At 40.6% G+C, this 23,755-nt stretch overlaps 1 protein-coding gene across 2 annotated transcripts in view; it reads left to right on the top strand.

Moving 5' to 3' along the window:
- Positions 1-23,755, top strand: part of cntn4 (contactin 4) — a 155,354-nt gene that overhangs the window by 48,266 nt on the left and 83,333 nt on the right. For both annotated transcript variants that reach the window (XM_071493217.1, XM_071493216.1), the window contains exons 3-4: positions 6,126-6,258; positions 13,282-13,457. In XM_071493217.1, coding sequence (XP_071349318.1) covers positions 6,126-6,258; positions 13,282-13,457 — 309 coding nt within the window. The remainder of the gene's footprint in view (positions 1-6,125; positions 6,259-13,281; positions 13,458-23,755) is intronic.

The raw sequence follows: 23,755 nt of genomic DNA, 5'->3' as shown, positions 1-23,755 counted from the left end.
AGTGTATTCGAATGTAATCCATGGTTTTGCAAAATCATCCAATGTCAATGTTTTGTTTAATGAGTGTGTGCAGGTCAATAAAGAAGGTGATAAAGAAAAGGTCAGAGGATCAAAATGTGAGGTTTCCGCCCCAGGAGGGGATTCAAATATCAACTACAAATTTCATGGGAATCCTATTATTAGTTGTGGACAGAGCTTGTCAAGTGTTTGTCAATAGGAAATTTGGACCTGACGGCAGTGCTATATGAAGGGTCACAGGGTCAACTTAATCATTAGAAGCTATCACCCAAGGCTGCTCATATCTCTACTAAATTTAAAGGCCTGTGGCCAGTGGCAGCTGTGAAGCTATTCTGTAGTTCAAGGTGTACAAAAGTGTACGAAGTGTATCAGTAGATTAAGATTGCCTCCCCAAGTAAAAATGAAAGAGCAGGTGAGATGTCTAAATATATCCTGCCAAAAATAAATATTACTGTAAATATTTTCTACAGTTCGTTATTTTTATATACTTCACTGCAAAACTGTAACAATTGAATTTCGATGCAGTGGTATTACCAAAAAGACAATGAAAATAGTGATAATAATAGACCAGCTGATAATCTCATAAAAAAATGTGAATGTGAGTAAACACTTTAATTAATGAAATTAACAAATTGTTTATTTTATTAGATCATTAATGTTCCCATTTATTCTATCAGTTCAAATTCAAACTGACAATTAATTCAAAGCCATATGTATTAATCTCTTTCAGTAACTACAAAAAAAATATTTAGGGCAGGTTACGCCACTGAAACCAGACATGGGTAATACAAATTTTAGCTGCTTTGGAAATTAGATTACCAGATTCAAGACAAAATTTCAATGTCATTAATCTCTCCACCACTAAAATATAAACCCTGCTCCACAGACTGAGCTGTAATTGATTTATTTACACCTCAGATTAAAGCTGAGGTTACAAGTCGTGGTGTTTTCTTAGATTCAGCTCCAAGCTCAAGTCTCACTTTGACAAGGTGTTGAAGACATCATTATTATTCATTATTACTATTATTGTTATGATTTTATGAAGTCGTAGCCATGGCACCACCTTGTGAAAATAAGAAGTAACTCTACATTGTTTGGTTCACATTCTCTAGACACCTAGTGGATGGAAGTAGATTGGTTATGGTCTACCAAATAGTTTGCGTATCCCTAGCTCGTAGCCAGTTCAATTTGGTCCACGTGGGTCGGTCCCACCCCCTTTCCCACCTCTGTTGTCAATCACTCACTCCACAACAGAACAGGATGACAAGGTGAAATTGTTTAACCCCTGGTTTAACCCCTGCCTTAAAAAAACATGCTACAAAACAAGGGTGGTGCTGAAAAGTTGAGTGAGAAGCAAAAGTGAGATGTTTGCCCCAGGCAAGGTGCAGCAAAGTGCCTCGAAGTTACTGACTTTTCATTTGGTGGTGCTGCAAGTTCTACCACCACCAGTGGAGACTGCAGCGAGTGTGCCGGCGAGGCGGGCCCCTGTGCTAGCGGTGACATGGGTGAATGTTAGCCCATAAAGAGAGACAGCAGAGATGAGCATAGCCATAGTGGAGTTCACACAGTGGAGTTCACACAGCCCCAATCGTGGGCTATGAGTCTGTTATGTTCAGGTAACTTCTCTCTCGCATTCTCTCATTACTGAATAATAGACTCATTTAAGTTCATTTATTCACTGCGACAGAGGCCGACAATCACCGTAAGCAGAGGGTTTGCAGTGGAGATGGCTTCAATAGATGTGTGTTACTGAAGAAGAGAAAATGACTTCAAGTCTTTCTCCACATTCTTTCATCTTTTCTTTAGAGTCAATAAACTCCACAAGCATCGGAAACTTGTTAGAGAAAATTTAAGCCGCCAACTCAAAGCTGCTGTTGTTCGCATTGTAATATCAATCACTGTGCACACAAGTAATTGGAAGTGATTACATCAAGCTTATTTGAGGGTAAAGAAAAAAAAACAAAAAACACAACAACCAACAGGGGACTAGTTTGCTCCTACACAGGCCGGTGGAAAGTTCAGCTCCCTCCCACAGTCTATTGTACTAGCTCCCTTGGTAATGCCCAGGGCCTTCTAGTGATCATAATAATGTTACGGATAAAGGCAACAGCCACAATAATATTTGTATTATAATTATATTTCTGGGGTGGACGCTGCCATCCTCCCCCCTTCCCTCTGGGCCTGCCCTCTGGTGTTTCTGCCCACCTCTGTGGTTGGGGATGTTGGCCAGGGACTCGCTTTGCAAACTGCAAAACCACAGGATCCAGCTCACCTCTCCTCCCATTATCTGTGTGTTTATTATTATCCCATTTCTTTCTTTTTCTTTCTTCTTTTTTAAGTTTCTCAGATTCTTAGGTTTTTTTTTTTTTCTTTTTCTCTTATTTTTCTTAATCTCCCTCACACACACCACCACAATTTAACTTGCACCTGATGAACTGGATGAACTTATAACCTCCCACGCTTTCACTTTTCTACAGTTACTGTTTTGTCTTAATGTCTGTATGTTTTGACACATCCACCATTGTTTAATTAAGTCTTTTGTGAGGGGGAAAAAAGTTTTTCTTTAAAGCTTAGATAACCCTTTAAGCACACACCATCAACACTGCTGTTCAGTGTGACGTTTTCCAGTGGGTCCATTCTTATGTCTAAAGAGAAACATGCTTTTTTAAAGGAAAAGGTCTTTTGGTTTAGGTTTCTGCTTCTTATCCTCCTCCTCTTCCTCCTCCTCCTCCTCCTCCTTCTTCTTCTTTTGTTTTACATTTCAGATTTTGCCACAGAAAAGCCAAGCGCAATATTTCTTTTCAATTGGATAAAACTCTCAATGCAAAAAAACGCTGACTGATATCAGAATCAGAATCAGAATCAGAATCAGTTTTATTGCCAAGTATGCTTTCACATACAAGGAATTTTTTCTGGTGATTGGTGCAATTGATCAGCAACAGTGGGGCTCTCTAGCCTTGTTGATGAGGCTAATAGCAGATGGGAAGAAGCTATTTTTGTGGCGAGAGGTTTTGGTCCTGAAGGACCGCAGCCTCCTGCCAGAGGGGAGTGTCTCAAAGAGTTTGTGTCCAGGGTGGGAGGAGTCAGCTACAATCTTCCCTGCACGCCTCAGAGTCCTTGAGGTGTACAGGTCCTGGAGGGACGGAAGATTGCAGCCAATCACCTTCTCAGCAGAGTGGATGATACGCTGCAGTCTGTTATTGTCCCTCTCCGTGGCAGCAGCGTACCAGATGGTGATGGAGGAGGTGAGGATGGACTCAATGATGGAGGTGTAGAAGTTCACCATCATAGTCCTTGGCAGGTTGAACTTCTTCAATTGCCTCAGGAAATACATCCTCTGCTGAGCTTTTTTGATGAGGGAGCTGATGTTTAGCTCCCATTTGAGATCCTGTGTGATGGTGGTTCCCAAGAATCGAAAATGCTCCACGGTAGCCACGGGGGAGTCACACAGGGAGATGGGGGTGGGTGGGGCTGGGCTCTTCCTGAAGTCCACTATCATTTCCACTGTCTTCAGAGCGTTTAGCTCTAGGTTGTTCTGCCTGCACCAGGTCACCAGACGCTCAGTCTCCCACCTGTAGGCAGACTCATCGCCATCAGAGATGAGTCCAATGAGAGTGGTGTCGTCTGCAAACTTCAGGAGCTTGACAGACTGATGGCTGGAGGTGCAGGTGTTGGTGTACAGGGAGAAGAGCAGAGGAGAAAGAACGCAGCCTTGCGGGGATCCAGTGCTGATGGTCTGGGAGTCAGACACGTGCTTTCCTAGCTTCACGTGCTGCCTCCTGTCAGACAGGAAGTCGGTGATCCACCTGCAGGTGGAGTCAGGCACGCTCAGCTGGGAGAGCTTGTCCTGCAGCAGAGCCGGGATGATGGTGTTGAAGGCAGAGCTAAAGTCCACAAACAGGATCCTGGCATAGGTCCCTGAGGAGTCCAGGTGCTGGAGGATGAAGTGGAGAGCCATGTTGACGGCGTCGTCTACAGACCTGTTGGCTCTGTAGGCGAACTGCAGGGGGTCCAGGAGTGGGTCAGTGATGGATTTGAGATGGGACAGGACAAGACGCTCAAATGATTTCATGACCACAGAGGTCAGGGCAATGGGTCTATAGTCATTTAGTCCTGTGGGCCTTGGTTTTTTGGGGACAGGGATGATGGTGGAGGATTTGAAGCAGGCTGGCACGTGGCAGATCTCCAGTGAGGTGTTGAAGATGTCTGTGAACACTGGAGACAGCTGATCAGCACAGTGCTTCAGGGATGATGGAGAGACAGAGTCAGGACCGGCTGCTTTGCGGGGGTTCTGCTTCTTAAAAAGCCTGTTGACATCTCTCTCCAGGATAGAGAGAGACGTTCCTTTGGTAGGGGAGGAGGAGGGTTCTGATGTGGCTCTGATGTGGAGGTTAGTGTCAGGCTTGTCCCACTGTCTTTCAAAGCGGCAGTAGAACTCATTCAGATCGTTGGCCAGACGGAAGTCATTAATGGAGTGGGGGGGTTTAGGTTTGTAGTTAGTGATCTGTCTGAGCCCTTTCCAGACAGAAGCAGAGTCATTGGCTGAGAACTGGAGCTGAAGTTTCTCAGAGTACAGTCGTTTAGCTTCTCTCACCGCCTTGCTAAACCTGTACTTGGACTCTTTAAACTTGTCCCTGTCCCCACTCCTGAAAGCTTCCTCCTTTTGCCTCCTGAGCTGACTGAGCTTAGCTGTGAACCAGGGTTTGTCATTGTTATAACTCACCCTGGTGCGTGATGGGATACAGCAGTCCTCACAGAAGCTGATGTATGACGTCACAGCCTCTGTGAACTCATCCAGACTGTTGGAAGCAGTCCTGAACACCTCCCAGTCAGTGCAGTCCAAACATGCCCGCAGATCCTCTATGGCTTCACTGCTCCACTGCTTTGATGTCCTCGCAACAGGTTTACACAGTTTTAGTTTCTGCCTGTATGTGGGAATCAGGTGGACCATGACATGGTCAGAGTGGCCCAGTGCAGCCCGGGGGACGGCGTGATAAGCACCACTGATTGTGGTGTAACAGTGGTCCAGAGTGTTCCCCTCTCTGGTCGGGCAATTAACAAACTGTCTGTATTTGGGCAGTTCATGACTGAGGTCACCTTTGTTAAAGTCACCAAGGACAATAACTACGGAGTCCGGGTTGGTCCGCTCCACACACAGTATCTGGTCTGCGAGCGCCCGCTGTGCCTCCTGCACGTTGGCCTGTGGTGGGATGTAAACACCGACCAGGATGATTGAGGTGAACTCACGGGGGGAGTAGAAGGGCCTGCAGTTTATGATGAAAGTCTCCAGGTCAGGAGAACAGTGCTGCAGGATCACTGTCACGTCTCTGCACCAGCCACTGTTTGCATAAAAGCAGATTCCTCCACCTTTGGTTTTGCCGGACAGCTCTGTGTCGCGATCCGCTCTGAAGAGCTGGAAGCCGGCCAGCTCCAGCGCAGAGTCCGGAATCGATCCACACAGCCACGTCTCCGTGAAGCACAGGACGGCAGATGAGGAAAAATATCAAATAGCAGTGACTTATTCTGGCTTCTTTTCTTTAAAAGAGCAAGACCAAGTTAGGCTGTGACAAAGAAATGAGAGTGATTAAAACTGCTATTGCTTTTCCTTGTCTCCTAAGCTTCACTGACACCACGCACAGGAAGCACACTGTGTTATTGGCTGCCTTAATGGAGTAAGTGAGACTTCTGTTGTGTCATTTACAACAAAGAGCTCTAACCACATGAAACCAACTGATTACACCTCTGCATGGACACATAATCCCACCATTGCTGGGCAAATAAATAAATAAATGAACAAATAAAAGCAGGCTGACAGAAATAAATGAAGGCATTTGTGCCCAGACATTTGTTCAAGATAAATCTCTCAATATCCTATTACCACCTAAATAGCTGGTGAAGACACGTCTGACTTCAAATCATTCTTCTCGGTGCTGGGGTGTCGTGACAGGCTGTCCAAATTGATATGTTCAGTCAGCTTGTGGGTTTGCCCTTCGAAACACTTAAAGTGGCATCAGCCTATTTCTGCCACTGACTAATTGGCTGTTTTACACACAGGTCGGTGTCTAAGTTTGTGCTCAGCTCTGTTGTCCTTGCTTGTCATCCTGCAGAGAGCAGTGTCCTGCAGAGTCCTGTCTTCAGCAAGCAGCCCGGCAGCATCGTGTATCCTGTGGAAACCCTGGAGAGGAACAGGGAGGTGGTGTTCAGCTGTGAAGCCCAGGGAAGCCCACCCCCCATCTACCGGTGAGTGTGTGACTGCAGCGCTTCATCTCTCCATTGATGCTGCTTGCTTTTATACAGCTGAGAGGTGTCAACATCCTTCAATCGTAGACAAGCTATCACTGGCAAATGTCTCCATCCTGTCTTCAACAATGTCTCTTTACATGTTGGCAGCTCCGAAGGGCAATAAGAGGGAACTATTCAAAAAACTTCAGTACCCATAAATCCTGTCATGTACTGTAGCACTGTAGTAAGTGATGCTTTATACCAGGCAACCGTGGGCACAGACCGATCTGCACCCATCAACCGATAGCACATTAGTGATGTGTTAAAAACTGAATTGATCCTACTAGTAAGTATTTTATGTGTATCCAGAGTTTAATATGTTTTATTCCTATGTGCTTCAGTGTTCTCTCAGAATTATTAAACACATCAATGAGCCACACTGTTGCACCGGGTAACATGTTCCTTCATTAAGAAGGACATGAGCACTGCAGTTTATGTAAAGTCTGTCCCATGTGCACTGTCCTGCAGGTGAGTTCACTAAATGTGTATTAATCCACAGATAAAAATAGTCCCTAACAAATAAAGGGTGACTCCTATTTGAGTAACATTTGCTAAAATCTACTCAACCAGCTGTGTCAGGATTTAGAAAAAAAAGATAAAGTATAAAAGTAATATATCATGATCCGTTTCTAAAGCTTTACATCTCTGGTAGACCAGTACTTTGATGAGATGCATTGGACAAAAAGAAAACGTATCCTTTAAATGACTGATTTCTCATGTGTCTATTCAGGATAAAATATGTCCACTGAGAAATTATAAAACTACAGTATACACCACGTCACCCAAAGCTCAAGCAACGATCATCACAAACAGAAATAACACGGGACTTAAAAATCAATGAAAATTGAACTTTTTTTTGTTTGCTTTGCATCAGTCCTGTTTTTTGGTTGTATTAAGTATGAAATATTTTTTTACATTTCAGTAACACTGACACTATCCTCTGTGTATGTATTTCAAGATATGTGGGAACCAAAGAGCAAAAACAATTGAGTTAACTTTTACAAAAATTCACAGTTCACAGTTTGAGAGATAAGTATGAGGTGCTTCTTGCTATTTTAGCTCCATTTTATGATTCAGACTCTTCAAACTAGTATTTTTTTTCAAACCAAAAAAAAAAAAAAAAATCCTGGACCTCTATTTGACATAATAATAGAAATGAAAACTAGAATGAGTAAAGGGTTGTCAGAAAGCTTCACGGTCTCTAGGAATAGGAAGGAATATCACTGTAATTCTGTAATAAGACACAGTGATTACAGAGTTATGGAGTTGCAGCTTCCTCATGTGGTTCAAACTCAGTCGAAAACCAAAACAATGAACCGTACAAGAGAGATCACACATTGTTCTTTTGATCCCAGCCGGTTTAATCCACACACACTACATGACACCTCTGTTCTAAAACTAGAAACCAGCAAGTTTCTAATCTGACGAAGCTTGAAGCCGCCCTGCTGACAGTGAGTTAGACTCTTTTTTTGTCTCAAATGCATTTGGAGCTTTTACTTCTAAGTGTGCTTTACTTCATTGTAGTCCTAACAGTTACAAAGCAGAGACAGCGTCCATATCCTGTAAAAACACGCTGGGTATTGTAATTGTGTCCTCAGATGCAGTCTTCCATTCATCCTGGATGAAACCACTCCAGGATTTGTGTCGTGACGCAGCAGCGAGAGAGAGTCTTGGCTCTGTTGTTTCAAGCTTTAGAAAAGACTTGTTCATCCTCACAAATCAAGCGTGAGCTGATCAGGATCATAGGAATGTATTACATGAATTCTATTTTGTGGTGGATTTTCCCTTCAACTCTCTGCTGGAAACATGTCTCGTCCCCGTAGCCTGGAAACTCGTGTTAAGCTCTGAATGCACCCGGTTCAAACATCTTTTTTTTTTTTTTCTTCTTCTTGCAGAGTTCAACGAGCAGCTGTTTTTTCCTTCTTTATTTCCTCCTCACATGGACCATTAGTCTATTGAAAGGGTGTTGTGTTGTGTAGCGGCGTCTCTGGCAAGGAAAAGTTTAAATCAATCATGTTTGCTCACTGAAATTGCTGGGCTAAGATTTGGAAGGATTGGTACACTTAATACTTGGGACTGAGCCAGCTTAGAGGGTGACCTAATCAGCTGTTTCCTGTCAAGGTCGCTGTGCGGTCCTGTCAGAGCGCCTGCCGCCTTCTAAAGACATGTTACAACAGCTAAGTCATGTTCAAAGTTTATTAATTGCACATCACACAGCAGTAAACAGACAGTCTGAGCTGCCGTGTTTACATTAAATGCTGGGAGAGAAGACATGTGTTCTGCATTGTCTGTACTGAACCCAAATGAAGGAAAACAAAGGGTATTTTGCTGTAATTAAAAGAGGAGAAAGTAAAATGTGGCATAAAAAATGATTTCCAGGCATTGAAGTAGCTGGTTAAAAATCCTTAAATAAATATGGACAGATATGGGATATAAATACACCAGCAGCACACTTGCCCTCTTTAGAGCCAAACCAATCAGCAGTAAAACATTCTGGAAAATTAGCTTATTCCTTGCGAGTGTTGGGGTGAGAAGTTTGAGACCCCTCTTATATGTGTCTGTCAAAAATAAGGCTACAAATGTGAAAAAAAACAACTCAGTAACACCAGCTTCATCAGTCTGACTCACAGAATGTGTGAAAAATACAGCCTATACACACTGTAGTCTCTGAGAAGGCTGAATCGGTTATCCAAGCAGAGCTGGAAACATCGATGGCCAGCCTCCAAAGGACACTGTGCCTCCAACACAGAAACTTCAAAAGTACACGACAAAATGAAACAAACCATAAAAACACATCACAGTCACAAAATACCACCATTAATACTGTATAATACAATACAAATAATAAGCTGAGAATTTGAAATTTGAAATCTTGCATTGAAGGGGCAGCTTCCTTTAAAAGCTCGCCACCTATGTGTCTAGATTTCATGGTATAACTAACAAAGATTCAGCCCTCTGATTGAGTGTATGTAGGCTGTGTGTTTTACACGTGCTGGTGAAGGACCTGTGTTGAAACCTGATAGCGAATGAGTGTCTAATTGGCTGGTGAAGTAGCAACATCACTTTGCCCCTGTTTTTTTTGGAGGACTGCTATCCTTGCTCTGTCTGAGGATGAAAAAAATCAGCCCATCAACATCTCGAAAACTCACTTGTTTATGTGTTGTATCTTATTAGTTTGATTGGAGCATAACCGAACTGTAAAATCAACAGTTCTGACAATACTCATTGTCACATAACCCCCATTGATTAGAGTGCTGCAGGAATGAGTTGTAAAACCTGGAAATTAGTTACCAGTTCCCCTGTCCTGAAGTGTAGGGGTTTTTTGAATGGGTCTTTGATTAGGTGCCTGAAATAAGGTCTGTGGTTAACACAAGCTCAAGACATTTGCATGTTTTATTCTACAACATATAATCCGCCAGTAAATACCCCAGTTGTGGTATTTTGAAACTTTTCATGTTTTAAAAAAGGCAGTTGCTAACAAGTGACTAAATGATACTACAGAGGTTGCCTTGTTGTGTCTATAATCACACTTTTGCAAACTAAAAGGAAAGGAAGAGGAAGTTTAGCAGTGGGGACATTGAAGTCATGCGACTGTGCTGTAGTTCACCTAACATTAGCTTTTTACTTCTGGCAATTGTAAAAAAAGTGGTGTTCATCGGTCAAAATTATCTTGCTGGACAAAATTTGTAAGTGTCATAAACTTTTGTTTGTCACAGGGTTTATTTTCTGCGGTAATCCAAAAGCCCATGTGAAAATCCCGCTGGCTTTTTGTCGAGGGAACCAGGGTGATGCTAACATCCAGGTTGGACTGAGTCATCCCTGCAGCACTCTATGGCAAATTCTCTTTTTTTACCCTTCAGTTTTTAAGCCTCCACACCAGTGACACCTGTGGCTGGAACTCATTTCAAATTTGGCACAAACATTCACTTAGACTCAAAGATGAAATGATTCGATTTCGGTGATCAAAGGTCAAAGGTGAAAGTCACTGTGAGCGGCACTCAGAAATGGCATAGCTGGTTCAGAAGATGCCGGGGCAATTTTCTCTGGAAACTAACTATTGTGCATACAGTAAATCAATCAATCAGTTTGTGTTTAAAAACGCATTTCATACAAGTTATGTAACACAAAGTGTTTTACAGAACATCCCATCCACACACAGAGCAACAAATGACTATTATAAATAAAAAACTATGAAAATAAAATAATGAAATTGCAATGAGGAAAACACTAAAGGCAGGAAAAAAAAGATAATGTAATAAAGATAAAATAAATAAAATAAAATACTAAATGGGATGAAATGTATAAATGGTACGGAATTTATTTATTTTTCATTTTTTATTTTTTTAACACCACACCTTGCCATTTTGTCCTCATTAGAATGACTTCTTTTCTACTCCAAGAGTCAAGTTGGTTTTTTTTAAGCACAGTAAATATCCCTTATTTGAATTTTCAAATGCATCTGAAATAAATAAACTTTAACGGTAATTATCTGAGGTGTAGGAGAAAGTAGTGTTTTCTTTTCTTTTTTTTTTCTTTTTTTATACACATTAAAATGCCAGGCTGAAGAAAAGGAACAGACCGCCCAAACATTCACAGCCTCATAAGCCAGATGGTGCGGTATTATGCCACTGTGTACACGGCCTGTTGTTACATGATTGCATAAAGCATGTGCCTAACAAATGGAACTGCTGTTGTGACCTGCTTGCCAGCATAAATCATTGTAAATAGAATTATTAAATAATCTAGTTTACATGTGTTTGATGTAATCTGTTGCTCTATACTTCTCACAGAGGAGGATATGCACTGACACAATCACGATATTCAAAGTTCCCCTCGTGCGGCTTTCTATCATCGTTCCCGCACCGTCTCAATTTATCTGGTGTTAGAAATTGCTCAAGTTTCAAAGACATTTAAATATCTGTCACTTAGCAGCTTTAAAACTGTTGTCTAATTGGCTTAAAGCAACAAGGGTTGTCTTAGGGAGTTCTGTTGTCACAACAGAGCAATGGCAGCATTGGCTGGGCAATTATCTTTAACTACGACTATATTTAACAACCACACACACATGCACAGTGTGGTACATTTAGAGATTTTCACTCTCCTCCTTCAATTGAGTTAAGTCTGTGTTCTTTTCAGCACGGGACATGATTTCTCACTCAGATGCGTCAAAACATTTTCCAGGCTCAATTAGCGACCCATTCTAATGTTAGATAGAGCAACGAATCAGCGACTGTCAGAGAAAACCTTTCACAACATTCAGTTTTCAAGCTCCCGCCCAATTAAACCGTTTCAATTTGGTAACAGTGCAGAGTTTCTCAGAGCAATTACAACTGTGAAAAGGCTGCTTTCATATTTGATGGGGTCCCTTTTCAGAAAGGAAAAGCCACAATCTGAGCCTGATACTGAGGTCCGGAGCACCACCGCTCCCCCTTCTCTCCGCCTTAGGTCCACTCTTCTTTCAAGTCGAGGTGTTCCTCGGCTGTAAAATATTTATGTTGATTTTTGTTTGTTTCACTTGAGCTGCAAATGAATCGCTTCTGAGGTCCTGTGAGAATGCAGCCACTCCCCCCTCCAGGCTCTTCTCTATTGTGTGTGGTAATAAGGCTCCAGAGAGCATGCACTTACTTATGACTGAACCGGAGAAGGGCCATGAAAGACCATTGTGCTACACATTTTGTCTATTAAAAGAAAAATGTCTGTAGAGGCACTTTGTGAGTGCTGCAATGCCCAACCCACAAATTTCCTGCTGCTTGGGAGACGCTTCGGAGTGCGGGTAGGCAGGTAAGCAACACAGTCTGACATTGTTTTTCATGTAATCAGCTCCTACTTGCGCTTCATGTGATGATCCTGCACCGACTCCAGTGGTCAGAGCAGCAAATGTAGTTTATTTTCTCCAATAAAAATAAGCAGATGAGTCGATCCTATAGGGCATTATACTGTAAAAGATGCAATATAGCAAGAAAGCAGCACAACGATAACACAGCAGCTCTGTCTGTGTTTTCGCAGAAAGGTTCTAATGCCTCAAAGGCACCAAATTGGCTCAACAAGGGGCGCTAAGATAGCAGTGCACAAAACAGCTTTGCACAACTTCTGCCTACTGTACAAAAGGGCTTTAGCAAAGCCCCCTTTTCCACATCAAAGCTACTCTCTTTTCCAAATTAAACAAAGTACTGTTTTCCCAGCTGAACCTGAAATCATCCAGTGAAAATTAAAAAATCAAAGCAGGAGGAAATTTAGAACTTCTCCTCAAAGAAATAATCACACGCTAAATCACCTTGGGCCCTAATCAAATTTGCATTGTCCATTTTCCAATAAGCTATAAAATGCTCCTTTCATGCTTGTTTATCTGTGCAGAACCTCTTATTGCTTTGATGATTATACATCATTGATAACAAATAACACAGGCTGAGCTCTTTTTTTTTCTGCCCCGGCTGAAAGAAAGTTATTGCTTGAAAGCATTTTTCTGAAATGACTGATTTTCCTCCCACCTGCGTTTCTTCTAATAAGCTGCATCTGGGTGGAGAGATTGGAGAGTCTGTTGCCATTTTAAGTGAATTATACCCTTCGTTGATCACCCCTAACACCAATGATAATCATGCAGACCGGCCTAGAATGCACAAGTGTGAAGGCAAGGTTGCAGGCATTTGTTTTAATTGTGGCACCATCATGATTAAGCAGCATTTTTATGCAGTTTGACTGGGGTCTGGCAAGATGGATGGCTTGCAATGCTATCTATTCTCAGAGAGTCCAGTCCTTGGCACCATAGTGGTTCACTGCTGCTTAGATTAACACTAAGCTGGAGGGCATGATTTCTGGGCCCTCTCCACCTTTTATTTCTTTCCTCAATCAAATCAAATCTTCAAGTCACGTTCATCTTGTAGTCTGGAATGCTTCCATCGCCCCGGTCTACACTGAACAATGTTTAATTTGTTAATTTACATGTAAATGTTTCTCTGTTTTTTTTTTGTTGTTTTTTTTTAGGTGGAAACTGAATGGCACAGAAATCAATCCCAAATCTGGATCTCACTACAGCCTTTCTGGAGGCAACCTTAGAATCAGCCATCTGAACAAAGACCACGATGCTGGAACGTATCAGTGCCTCGCCTCCAACTCTTTTGGGACCATCGTCAGCCGAGAGGCCAGTCTAACCTTTGCATGTGAGTCTCGGTTTTTTCTGTCTCTCTCTCTGGGCAAACTTCTGTTGCTTCTGAGCTTCCACAGAGAAAGAGATGCAGAGAAAAAAGACACGGCAGTCACACGACAGTCACGATAACATTGTGGCTTCTGTTTCTCTGGGGAGGTATTAACTCCCTGTATGTGCTGACTGTAGTTTACTCCAAATCATTACTGCAGATCAAACACAAACCTAAAACAAGTCGAACTGAAGTGAAACTCAAAGCAGGACTTCTTTATGGTGAATAACTGAGCTGCCACTGGGGATGTTCACTGCCATTAAACCTGTGGTAGAATAAGTTTCCTTTATTTAAAACTGCTACACTCAATGTTTCTACAGTAACAGTGTATCAAATGGCAATGTGAAAACAATATGAAAGGGGTCACTTGTAAATTATAAAGCTACAGAGAATAATCACTTGAACCTGCGGCTCCTCTCAGCTTTACTGAGCTGTATGGTGATTTTCAGCTCATTGTTTAACTGTCATGCCCACAGCTTTTTGGTTCACTCACTGTTCTCATAGGGTCGTTTTTCAGCCGCAGCAGGCAGCTGTTGTCAGTGAAATAGCACTAAAAAGGCACTGTACATTACTTGCTCAGCTCCAAACAAAAGACAGCAAAGAATTAGCAAGTAGCTGGTGAACATTGTGGAGCCTTCAGCAACTGGAGAGACAGATATTTCCCCCAGGAGTTGGTAGAGACCAAAAACGGAGCTGAAAGAGAAAATATGCATATTTGACTTGATGAAGTGGTCGCAAATATGAGTCCAAGTGAATGACAGCGTTGCTTTGTAACTACTGCATGTGTGAATAAGCACCTGTTTGCTAACAAGTTCACCTTATATGAACTCAAAATGTGATAATACGTACATTCTGTGTTCACAACTTGTTTCTACTGGCAGCCAAAAGTTCAAAATCTTGCTTAAAGGTCCCATAATTTATACTTTTCCAGTGTTTTAGTTGAAGTTTTGATATCCATTAGAAGATATATTTGTGGTTTTAAGTACCCAAAACCATCTCAAATCAGTGTTACATTCCTGCAGCTCTTGTAACAGGTCAGTAAGAAGAGACTCAGAGCCTCTGCTCTGATTGGCTGACTGTTTTCTGGGTGATTGAATAGAAATAGAGCAGATTGCAGGTAAACACTCAGAGAAACCAAATCCTGCAAGGCTGGACTGTGGGTCCTGGTAGACTGGGCTTGGGGAAGGGTTGAGTGTGGTGAGTAATCTGTTGTGACGTGACAAAGTTACAGAAGTCCTGATGGCTTGTTTTAAGGCTGAATACAGGCTGTGTGCATTTCTCTGGAATGTGGACTGAGGCTTTGATACTTTCACAGTATTAATATAGAACCTAGACCTGCTTTATAATCAAAAAGGACATGGAAATATCACTTTATACAATATGCGACCTTTAAAGCTGCACTAATCAGTATTTTGTTAAGTTAACAATTGATCAAATGACTACATGTAGATGGAAACGTACTGATATTGATTAACTATCAGAGAATTATCACCCGATTCTGCTTTTCCCTTCCCTGCTTTCCCTCTATGGAGCATTTTAGTGTCTTTCACCACATTGTTTAGGTTTTGTGGCCCACAACTGTGCTCTCATCTACCTCTTGTCCAGATAAACACAGACAGAACATTGTGGAGCTTTTAACAGGTTAAGAGCCAGATTTCTCCCTCAGGAGTTAGAGGAGACCAAAAACAGATCTAAAAGGAGAATGAATATTATATTTACATATGTCACTTGGTCACAAACATGACCCCAAATGGATGCTAATGTCTGCTGAATGTGTGAAGAGGCAACTGTTCACGGCCATATCTGCCAAATCAACTTTATTACATGATCATAGTTAAGCTTGTTTATATGTATTTGAGGCCAAATACACCATTAATGCTGCTTCAAGCAGAGGTAGAGAAATATTACCAGTTAAGCATGTGTAGGTATTTCAAGGGGAAAAAAATAATTATACAGAACAGCCGCTTTTGGGGTGTTACATTATCATATGAGCCTGCAGTTGCTCTAAATGGAGTTAATTTTATCCAATTTATAGCTGCTGGGTAGTTTAGTCTGTAACAGTGCATCTGTAAAGCTGAGCTGGTTGAATGTTTGTGAATAAAAAAAATCAATCTGCAATTTAACCTGCAACTATAGCTGCCAACTAAATGTAAGAGACTAGAGGTGTAAAACATCATAAAACTGAAATACCTATACAAAAGTAGTACAAGTGCCTCAAAATCTTTATTCATCAGCAAACACTGTTGTTGGCAGTTTCTTAGTGATACACAGCATTAATGTTGGTTACATGCCAGCTGAGCCTGCTAGCCAGATTACAGATCAGTTCAACTGGGATGTAGTAACACCCGTTCTACATTACTTTCCACCTCTGCAAAGCAGAAATGAATGAAAGATCTGCAAACATTCCAAAATGCAAAGTCAGCACTTTCAGTTTTGGAGATAAGTATTTTTAATAACTTTTTCTTAAAGTGATTTCAGACCATCATGATGATAGATGGTGAGACAGATCCTGATGAATATAACTGACAGCCTCTGGACTTCATATTCCTAAAGCGGGATGAAGTCAATAAGTGCGTAGTGTATATGCCAGTTATCGGACAGGCATAAATGATGACATTAACAGCAAGTGAGCGATCACTTGCTCAGATTAGATTCTGAGGTTTAGCGTTTGGGGACAAGGCCACCAATATGTCTCAGGCCATTTGTTTTGGTCCCCTGGACCAGTGGGAAGTCAATCCACAATCAGATTCTGCTGGTAGATTTCCACAATGATAGGATGACAGTTCAATCAATTGTTAGGCTCTGACCTTACCAGCCTTCAGTTGTCACAGAGTCGGGACGTGCATGTATGACCGGGTGTCATCTATCTTCTTTATTACTCTTGGTATAGCTTAATTAACTCCACGGCATGATTGAATGGTGAAGGTTCAGGCGAATAATTTAAAGGTCAACTGGTATTACTGGAAAGTGTCATGTAATTCTTTATAGAAATTTAAAGGAAATAAAGTACATGAGTTCTTCCCTCCTGCAGAGAGGCAGGCAGAGACATCCTGCTCCTGTAACACAGAGGACCAGTCAAAGACACACCATCCACACTTTAGGTGTTTCAGGACCTATCCTATTTCTCTCTGCTAAAGATCATGACCTTTTGGTGGTAATTAGTTTTACACGTAATTTCACTGTGATTTTGACACAAGACAGACTTTGAGCCTATTCATACCTCTAATAAGCCCAGTGGTAATTATACCTGTCAGGGCTAAAATGGGGGTAATCATCTGTAACTATAAAAATGCAGATCTGTTACACCTGAAAGGTCAAAGGTCAAGACTTTTAAAGATTCTCAAATCTTAGATCTAATTTTGTACTGTTCTAAGAGCATCTTACTTCTTGTGATCAATGTTGATGTTTCCTGTTAGGTCCCATGGGACACAATACAGGGGGAGAACATCTAAGAGTGTATTTGACTGAAGCATAAAGGGATTGGATTGTTAAAATATGTGATAGCACAGCTTAATTGGGGAACTTTTTTTTTTTTTTGACTTGCACCTAACCCCAACAGCAAAGTGTATTTGATATAAAAACAAAACAAAAAAAATTGACTTTTTTTGTTTGTTACTGTTGAAGGATAGCTATTTATTTTTCTTCAAATCACATGAAAAGACAAAAAGCAACAATGAATTGATCCTGCTAACAAGTGTTGTCTCTGTAGCCAAAGCCTGATGAAGCTTAGCTGTGTGCGTAGAGCTCCATTGGCACACATGTGTATTAATCAGCAGCTGAAAATAGTCAACAGATGTACTATTTAATCCTGTTTAAGTATCATTTTATAAAAACCACAGTGCCCAGCTGCTTTAGGAACTGACTTTTGAAAAATGAAAGTATATGTATGTATGTTTGATTCATTTGGTGGGCTTTGGGTCAAGAGCCAGAGACAGGGTAGGAAAGGGACAAAAAGTGATTGTTTTTGGTCTTTTTAATGGATTCTTGACAATAAAAAAATTCAGAGCATCTACTTATCCTTTAAGTAGATACTTATTCAGCGAGATATCTGCCACTTTAGCTTTTCAGCTAGCTAGTAGTCTCATTTTTTATAATCTTAAAATACACTTGTAAAGTAGATATTTTTTGTGCCATTTCCTATTCACTGTGACAACAGTAATAGAAGAAGATTTGTCTGAACAAGCAGAGACAAGCAAGAATTGAACAGATTTGTAGTCTGGCTGAGGATTACATTTGATGCTGAAAACTCTACAAAATCTACAGTTGTCTGCGTATGTGCTTCTCTACAAACTAGCTGAGTGATTTAAAATGAGCACCCTTTCTGATTTGGTCAGTCCTTCACAGCCCCACACCTACAAGAACTCTACTTTTTGGTATCCAGAATAAGCAACCTTAATTTTAGGTGGATGCACTGTTAACTATACAATGTGTTTTGAAAAGAGTCAAAAATCTTAACTCTGCACGCACAAGCAGAAACACAAAAACCTGTTTTAAAAGGTTTTTTGTGTCACAGCACATTGAGGAGAAAATGCTTCTCGTATTAGCAGTGACCCTGCCAGCTGTTCTTTTCCTGCATGCTTCAGTATGAATCAGCCTCCATCTTAAAGATGGACCCCATGAACATCCTGTTCCAAGCTACATGACTGGCAGGCAGTATCAGACATCAAATATAGATGAGAGTTCCTTTCCTGGAGCTGACATGAAACCAAGTCTGTTTTTACGGGTCAGGAGCCTACCTGGGTCATACAGCATGTGGAGTGTGTGGGCGGGATTGTGGGAAATTTGTACAACTGCCTTTTTTTAAAAAAAACATATTATTGACTTTCTATATCAGGGATATTCATTTAAAATTCAAAGAGGTCCAGTTGGACAAAATTTCCTCAAGCAAAGGTTTGGAATGTTAGGCTATATACTGTAGCCTATATATTATGATAATTATTATGATAAAATAACACACGTTCTATATAATAATATAATAACTATATGTTAGCAATTCAAGAAAATAACATCTGTAATAAGTAATAACTACATAACAGAGGGCTTTTGAAAAATCATAATTAAGTGCTTAATTTTACAAAATGAAATAAAAAGTGTAGCTTGACTTTTCATTTTTCTTCTTCATGGTTAACCCCAACAGTTACCGTCTCATGTCACATCTTCACAAGTGAACAGCTTGAACACGTCCCTTTCTCTTTCTTTCTTCCTCTTATATCCCACTTTCTCCACTCATTTCTCTGACGTCGGCTCTCACCGTGTGTGTGACTCTCACTCACTGACTCGAGTCACAGTTATTGGCTGAGTAACATGACATGATCAGTGCCGTAAAGGCTAGAAAAGCTGTGCCGTATATAGGAAATAGAAATGCTCTGTAAAAATGTAATAATTCTCAGTAATTTATACAAATGTAAACTCTAAGTGACATTAAAGTTTCACTACTCTCTAAATAATGTAGCTTTATTAGAGGCATTTGGAAATAGCTAAAGGTGGAGAGTGCATGTAGCATTTAGTACTCGTGGTAGCTCGGTGGCCAAACAAAAGATAAATCTCTTATTTACAGCACAGATTAGATTATATTGACTATTGTTTTTATCAGAACCCACAATTGGGGACAGTAAAAACATTGCCTTGTCAGGCTACCCATACTTAAAGCTGCACTAAGTGATAGTTTTACATCAACAACGGATCAAGTAACTGTGTGCAATGTGAGTGTTGCTTGTAATGACAAAACCTCAGAGAATTATCACCTGATTAAACAGTTTTCCTCAACTTTACAGAGCGTTGTATAGTCTCTCAGCTTGATGCTTTAGTTTCACTGTTTTCATTCAGTGTCTTTTCCAGCAGAAGCAGAAGTTGTTTTCAAGTGAAAAGGCTCTGATAACCCCTCTGTCAGGTAGAGTTAGCAACTGGCCACTGAACATACACGGAGCACTTAGCTGCTGCAGATTTTTCTTTAGGAGCTGGTGGAGACCAAAACAAAACTAAAAGAGAGTAAATATTTGGCTTAAATTTTTTGCCTTTGTATTATGCAACAAATAAGTGTGTAGTCTATGGCAATCAATAATACTAGATAATTAACTCAAGGTCTACTTACTAGCTTTGTCTGGAGCTTTTTAATGACACCTCACAGTCTTTGTCAGTGGATGGAGTTTGCTCAGTAAATTGTAGCATGGGACAGAATGAGAAAGTGAGCTTTGTGAAGTGCTCTTTGACTTTGGTGTGTACTTCACCGTTTTATCTCTCTGTGTTGATGGCAGCCTGCACTCCAGAGAAGCATTTTGCTCACTCTGCTCCCTTGATTAGGACAATGCACCCCGAGTTCTCCTCTTGTCAGATAATAGCAGGTCTCTTTCTGTGGTCCTGTTCTGCAGCTGTCACAGAGGACAAGACCGAACAAGGTGCCAAGGTTTCAAATGTCTGACAAAAGAAAAAATTCTCTGACAACAAATCAAGGCAAAATTACCCAAATTATCGTGACGTAATAAAAGCACTACACACAGTCTACAACAGTTACAAACATTTACAGATTTGTGTCTTAGTTAGTTAATCAAAGTGTGTATTCATTTCGATTCCATGTGTTATTCTGCTTATCTACCTTTGAAAAAGAAGGCACTACAATAAACTGAACTTTAAAAGGTGTAAGTATCTAAATCAGTAAAAACTGAACTCCTGCATTACCTGGAATCTTTCAAGATTTGCTGCCATTTGTTGCTTTTATTATTTACTATCTGTACATGTGAAGGATGAATGTTGAGAACTTAGCACATTTTTTAATGTTGCTTGTTGTCGCGGTGAGCAGGGGTTTTCGGGTTGTTGTGCAGCGAACATGCTCTGCCTTCCAATTTAGTCATTTAGCGCGGTGTGAGGGATTTCTCCCTTTTCTTTAATTAAATAGGCATCAGTGGTGTCTTAATCTTGTTCCTGGTGAGTAATCTTTCTAAAACACATTATTGGTGTCGTTGAAGTCACAATAAATAGTCACAGCATGATAATGGTGCATTTTCATTTTGAATCTGGAAATCAGTTCTCTTACATAATTCATTTCAAAGTAATTGAAAACATATAATTTGGGATTTTATCTTTGATATAACACCTTTGACTTAATATTCACAGCCTTGATAAAAAAACAGCTGAAAACCAAGAGGCTGAATTTATGTTGTGCTCTGCTTCCTGAACTTATATATATTATATATTCTGAAGACAGGCGTCAACACACTGTACAATGAAATCCTGTTCTTCTGCAAAATTAGATTTTTCGGTTAACATTTGTTAACCGAAATGCTCCACGGTGCCTTCAAGGTTATTCTTTGAAACTGGCGGGACTCCAGATACTTCAGCATCGCTCTCTGTGTCACAAACTTTTGATGGATGATGCTACTTCTCACAAGGGTTGTGGCTGTCTCCCTCCTGAAGCAAGGATAACTGATGGGCAGTGGGTGCTCCCACTCGATACTCACTGCCCTTGATTAGTATGTCTATTGATTCTATATCAGCGATTATGTAAAAGATGTACACCCATAATTCATACTGATGAAAGGCTGTGTATTCAATAACAGACTCAGGGCGTGGACCTGGTGGCACCGTGGGGGGCTGTGCTCTAAATGTGATGACAGTCTTATTCTCTGTTGCAGTTTCCACAATAACGCTACACAACCAGAGATGTCAAGAAGATCCAGCTCTGATGAAAAAAAAATCTTAAAAAACAGAGCTTGCCTCGAAACATAGCCTGTGCTCTGAGGGAATTTATATTGAGCTACTTATAGAGTGTCTCATCAGTGTCAGACAAGCTCATACTGTGCTAAGCATATATGGGTGAAAATTCCTGATGTCACCAGAGTAGGCTGTAAAGCCTGCAGGGGAAACATGAATACCTCATTTAAATGCAAATAAATCCTCTAGATTCCTCTCAGCTGTTGTGATAATGCAGAGTGAGTATATTGACTTAGTTAATGAGGTGTAAATAGCTAATGGATGTACTCTGCCGTTTATTTTTCATCTGCAGTGCACTATCAAGATATCACTCTTGAGAACCTGCTATAAAGGTAACATAACATACTTAGGATTTACTGTTTTCCCGCTTTCTGAGAACCATCCAGGCCTAAGAATAAATGGGAACTGTGTCTGAGACTTGGGAAAATAGATGCTGTTAAAAAGTCTCTCAACCTTTGGAGTAGATTGTAGAGCACTGGCAATATTTTACCTCTTTTATTGGAAGCAGTTGAACTTTTTTATTAATTCACTGGTTTACTGTACATCTCTAAAAAGGACATGTGATTGCAGGTGTTAAAAGAGACCATAATGATGAATTACCTAGTTGTACTTTGTAAACAATCAGGTAATGCTGTTAAGGATTGTAATCAATGTCAAGTTACGAAAATGTTTATATAGAATGTATTTTCAAAATATTCACTGACCTTGTTTTATTACTTTTCCATGCAGTATCCATTCATAACAACTAAAGCATAATTAACATTTTCATGCCTATGTGCGGGCGACACCCAGGACCAGAGGCACTGTGTTGTCTGTCCGTATGTACGTCCCCTTCTCGTGATCACGCTTTCTCAGTCACACCTTGAGGGTATTTCTTTAAATGTGTCAAACATTCACTTGAACTCAAGGATGAACTGATTAGAATTTGGAGGTCAAAGGTCAAGGTCACTGTGACCTCACAAAATACTCACAAATTCATACACAAATTATGGTACAATTTAACACAAATGTCTAACAGGATAAAATAATGGTGTGATGACATTCTATTTTCAAATAGTAATTCTAGTTTATGGTTATGTTTAGGTGTGCAGGTTAGGGAAAGATTGTGGTGTTGGTTAAATAGAGTTAGGGTTCTTTCATCAATCTTTCACTAACCTTGACCAAAGCACTTTTGTTGGGTTTTATTTCAAAGCATATTTAGCAAAATAAATTAGTAAGTAAGTTAGTATAAACACAACACAATTTCTGGGTGACTACTTAAGCTATTTAGTACGTCAGAAGTACTTGTTGAATGCACAGTCAGCCGCAGAAACCCATTCCATCCAAACCTTTTCAGTGTCAGACCGGGTCAGGATAACTTTCTGACAATGAAAATCCACCATTCACACAGAGACTGACCAGCTGTGCAGTGGTGAGAAAGGAGCCAGGGTTTGAACTTCTCTTTATAGCTCTCTTTTCATTTCTTATTCAACTATCTGTGGCACTTTTCATGTCAACAACCAGGTTCAGACCTCTGAATGTCTTCCTGGAGAGACTGTCTGAAAGTGTGCACTGTTGTTCCCATATTTAAACGATACCATGTCTCCTCGCTCGCTGCGATGCCTGACTGGTCACCCTGCCTTTTGATCTCTGACGTGGTCAGACAGTCACATCTTACCAACTACATCTGAGAGACCAGTATCCAGCCTTTAGTCTGTTAAAACAGGCTGCATGATGTCTTGTGTGGCTTTGCAAGAGCTTCGTTATATCTGAGACATTAACCCTGATGATGTCATCAGGGATATCTGAGCAAAAGTCTGCATTTAAAAACAGGAGGATGCAAAGACGTGCGAATGCTACAGTTGATTGTTAAATAGATTTGGACTTTGTTATTGGCCACCGCTCTTAACTCTTGTATTGCTTTTTTTTTAATCTTTGCTTTTATTTTATTCCTTCATCTTTACATGAACAAATTTTGTATTTTTCCATTGTTGTTATGTGTGTAAATGAAGCGTTTGTCAAAACCAGCAGGTCTCACATGGAATTGAACTGAATACTTGTTGTTTGGTGCATCCCTTGTCTTATGACAAGAAAAGATAAAGAGAAGCAAGAAGTACACCAGGTGCCAGTTTATTGGGTACACCAGCTCAATATAATGCAGTCTTATATAATAGTCCTGCAATACATCCGAGGTTCCAATGTTAAGTTTTTGTTATAATTGTTTAGGAGAGGTTCAGCGTAATGATAATGAGGAAGACCACATAGAGCAAACCATAAAGTTGAATTAACACCTCTAAAATAGATTTTTTTTTAAAAACACAAACACACACACATACCTTCATATACTGTGATTAAATTCTCTTTCAAACTGCACAAACAGAGCTGTGACACAAACTCACACATCACCTGCCGTCCACAGGAAGACAAAGAGCATCCTGAAGGAGTCGCAGGTAGTGACAAATTTCCCGGTCACAGTTGGACGGGCTTGTTGAAGTATGATAAGTTGTGCTGGCATTAGGGAGGCTCACATGTCTGGGATGTGATCATCAGCCTAATCTGGATCATTGTTCGTAATG

This window comes from Trachinotus anak, unplaced genomic scaffold (genome assembly GCF_046630095.1).
Source record: "Trachinotus anak isolate AG129_WGS33_773 ecotype Australia unplaced genomic scaffold, CSIRO_AGI_Tana_v1 ptg000013l, whole genome shotgun sequence".
NCBI lineage: Eukaryota > Metazoa > Chordata > Actinopteri > Carangiformes > Carangidae > Trachinotus > Trachinotus anak.
The sequence above is the reverse complement of the archived record's forward strand: the minus strand, read 5'-3'. Positions and strand labels throughout refer to the sequence as shown.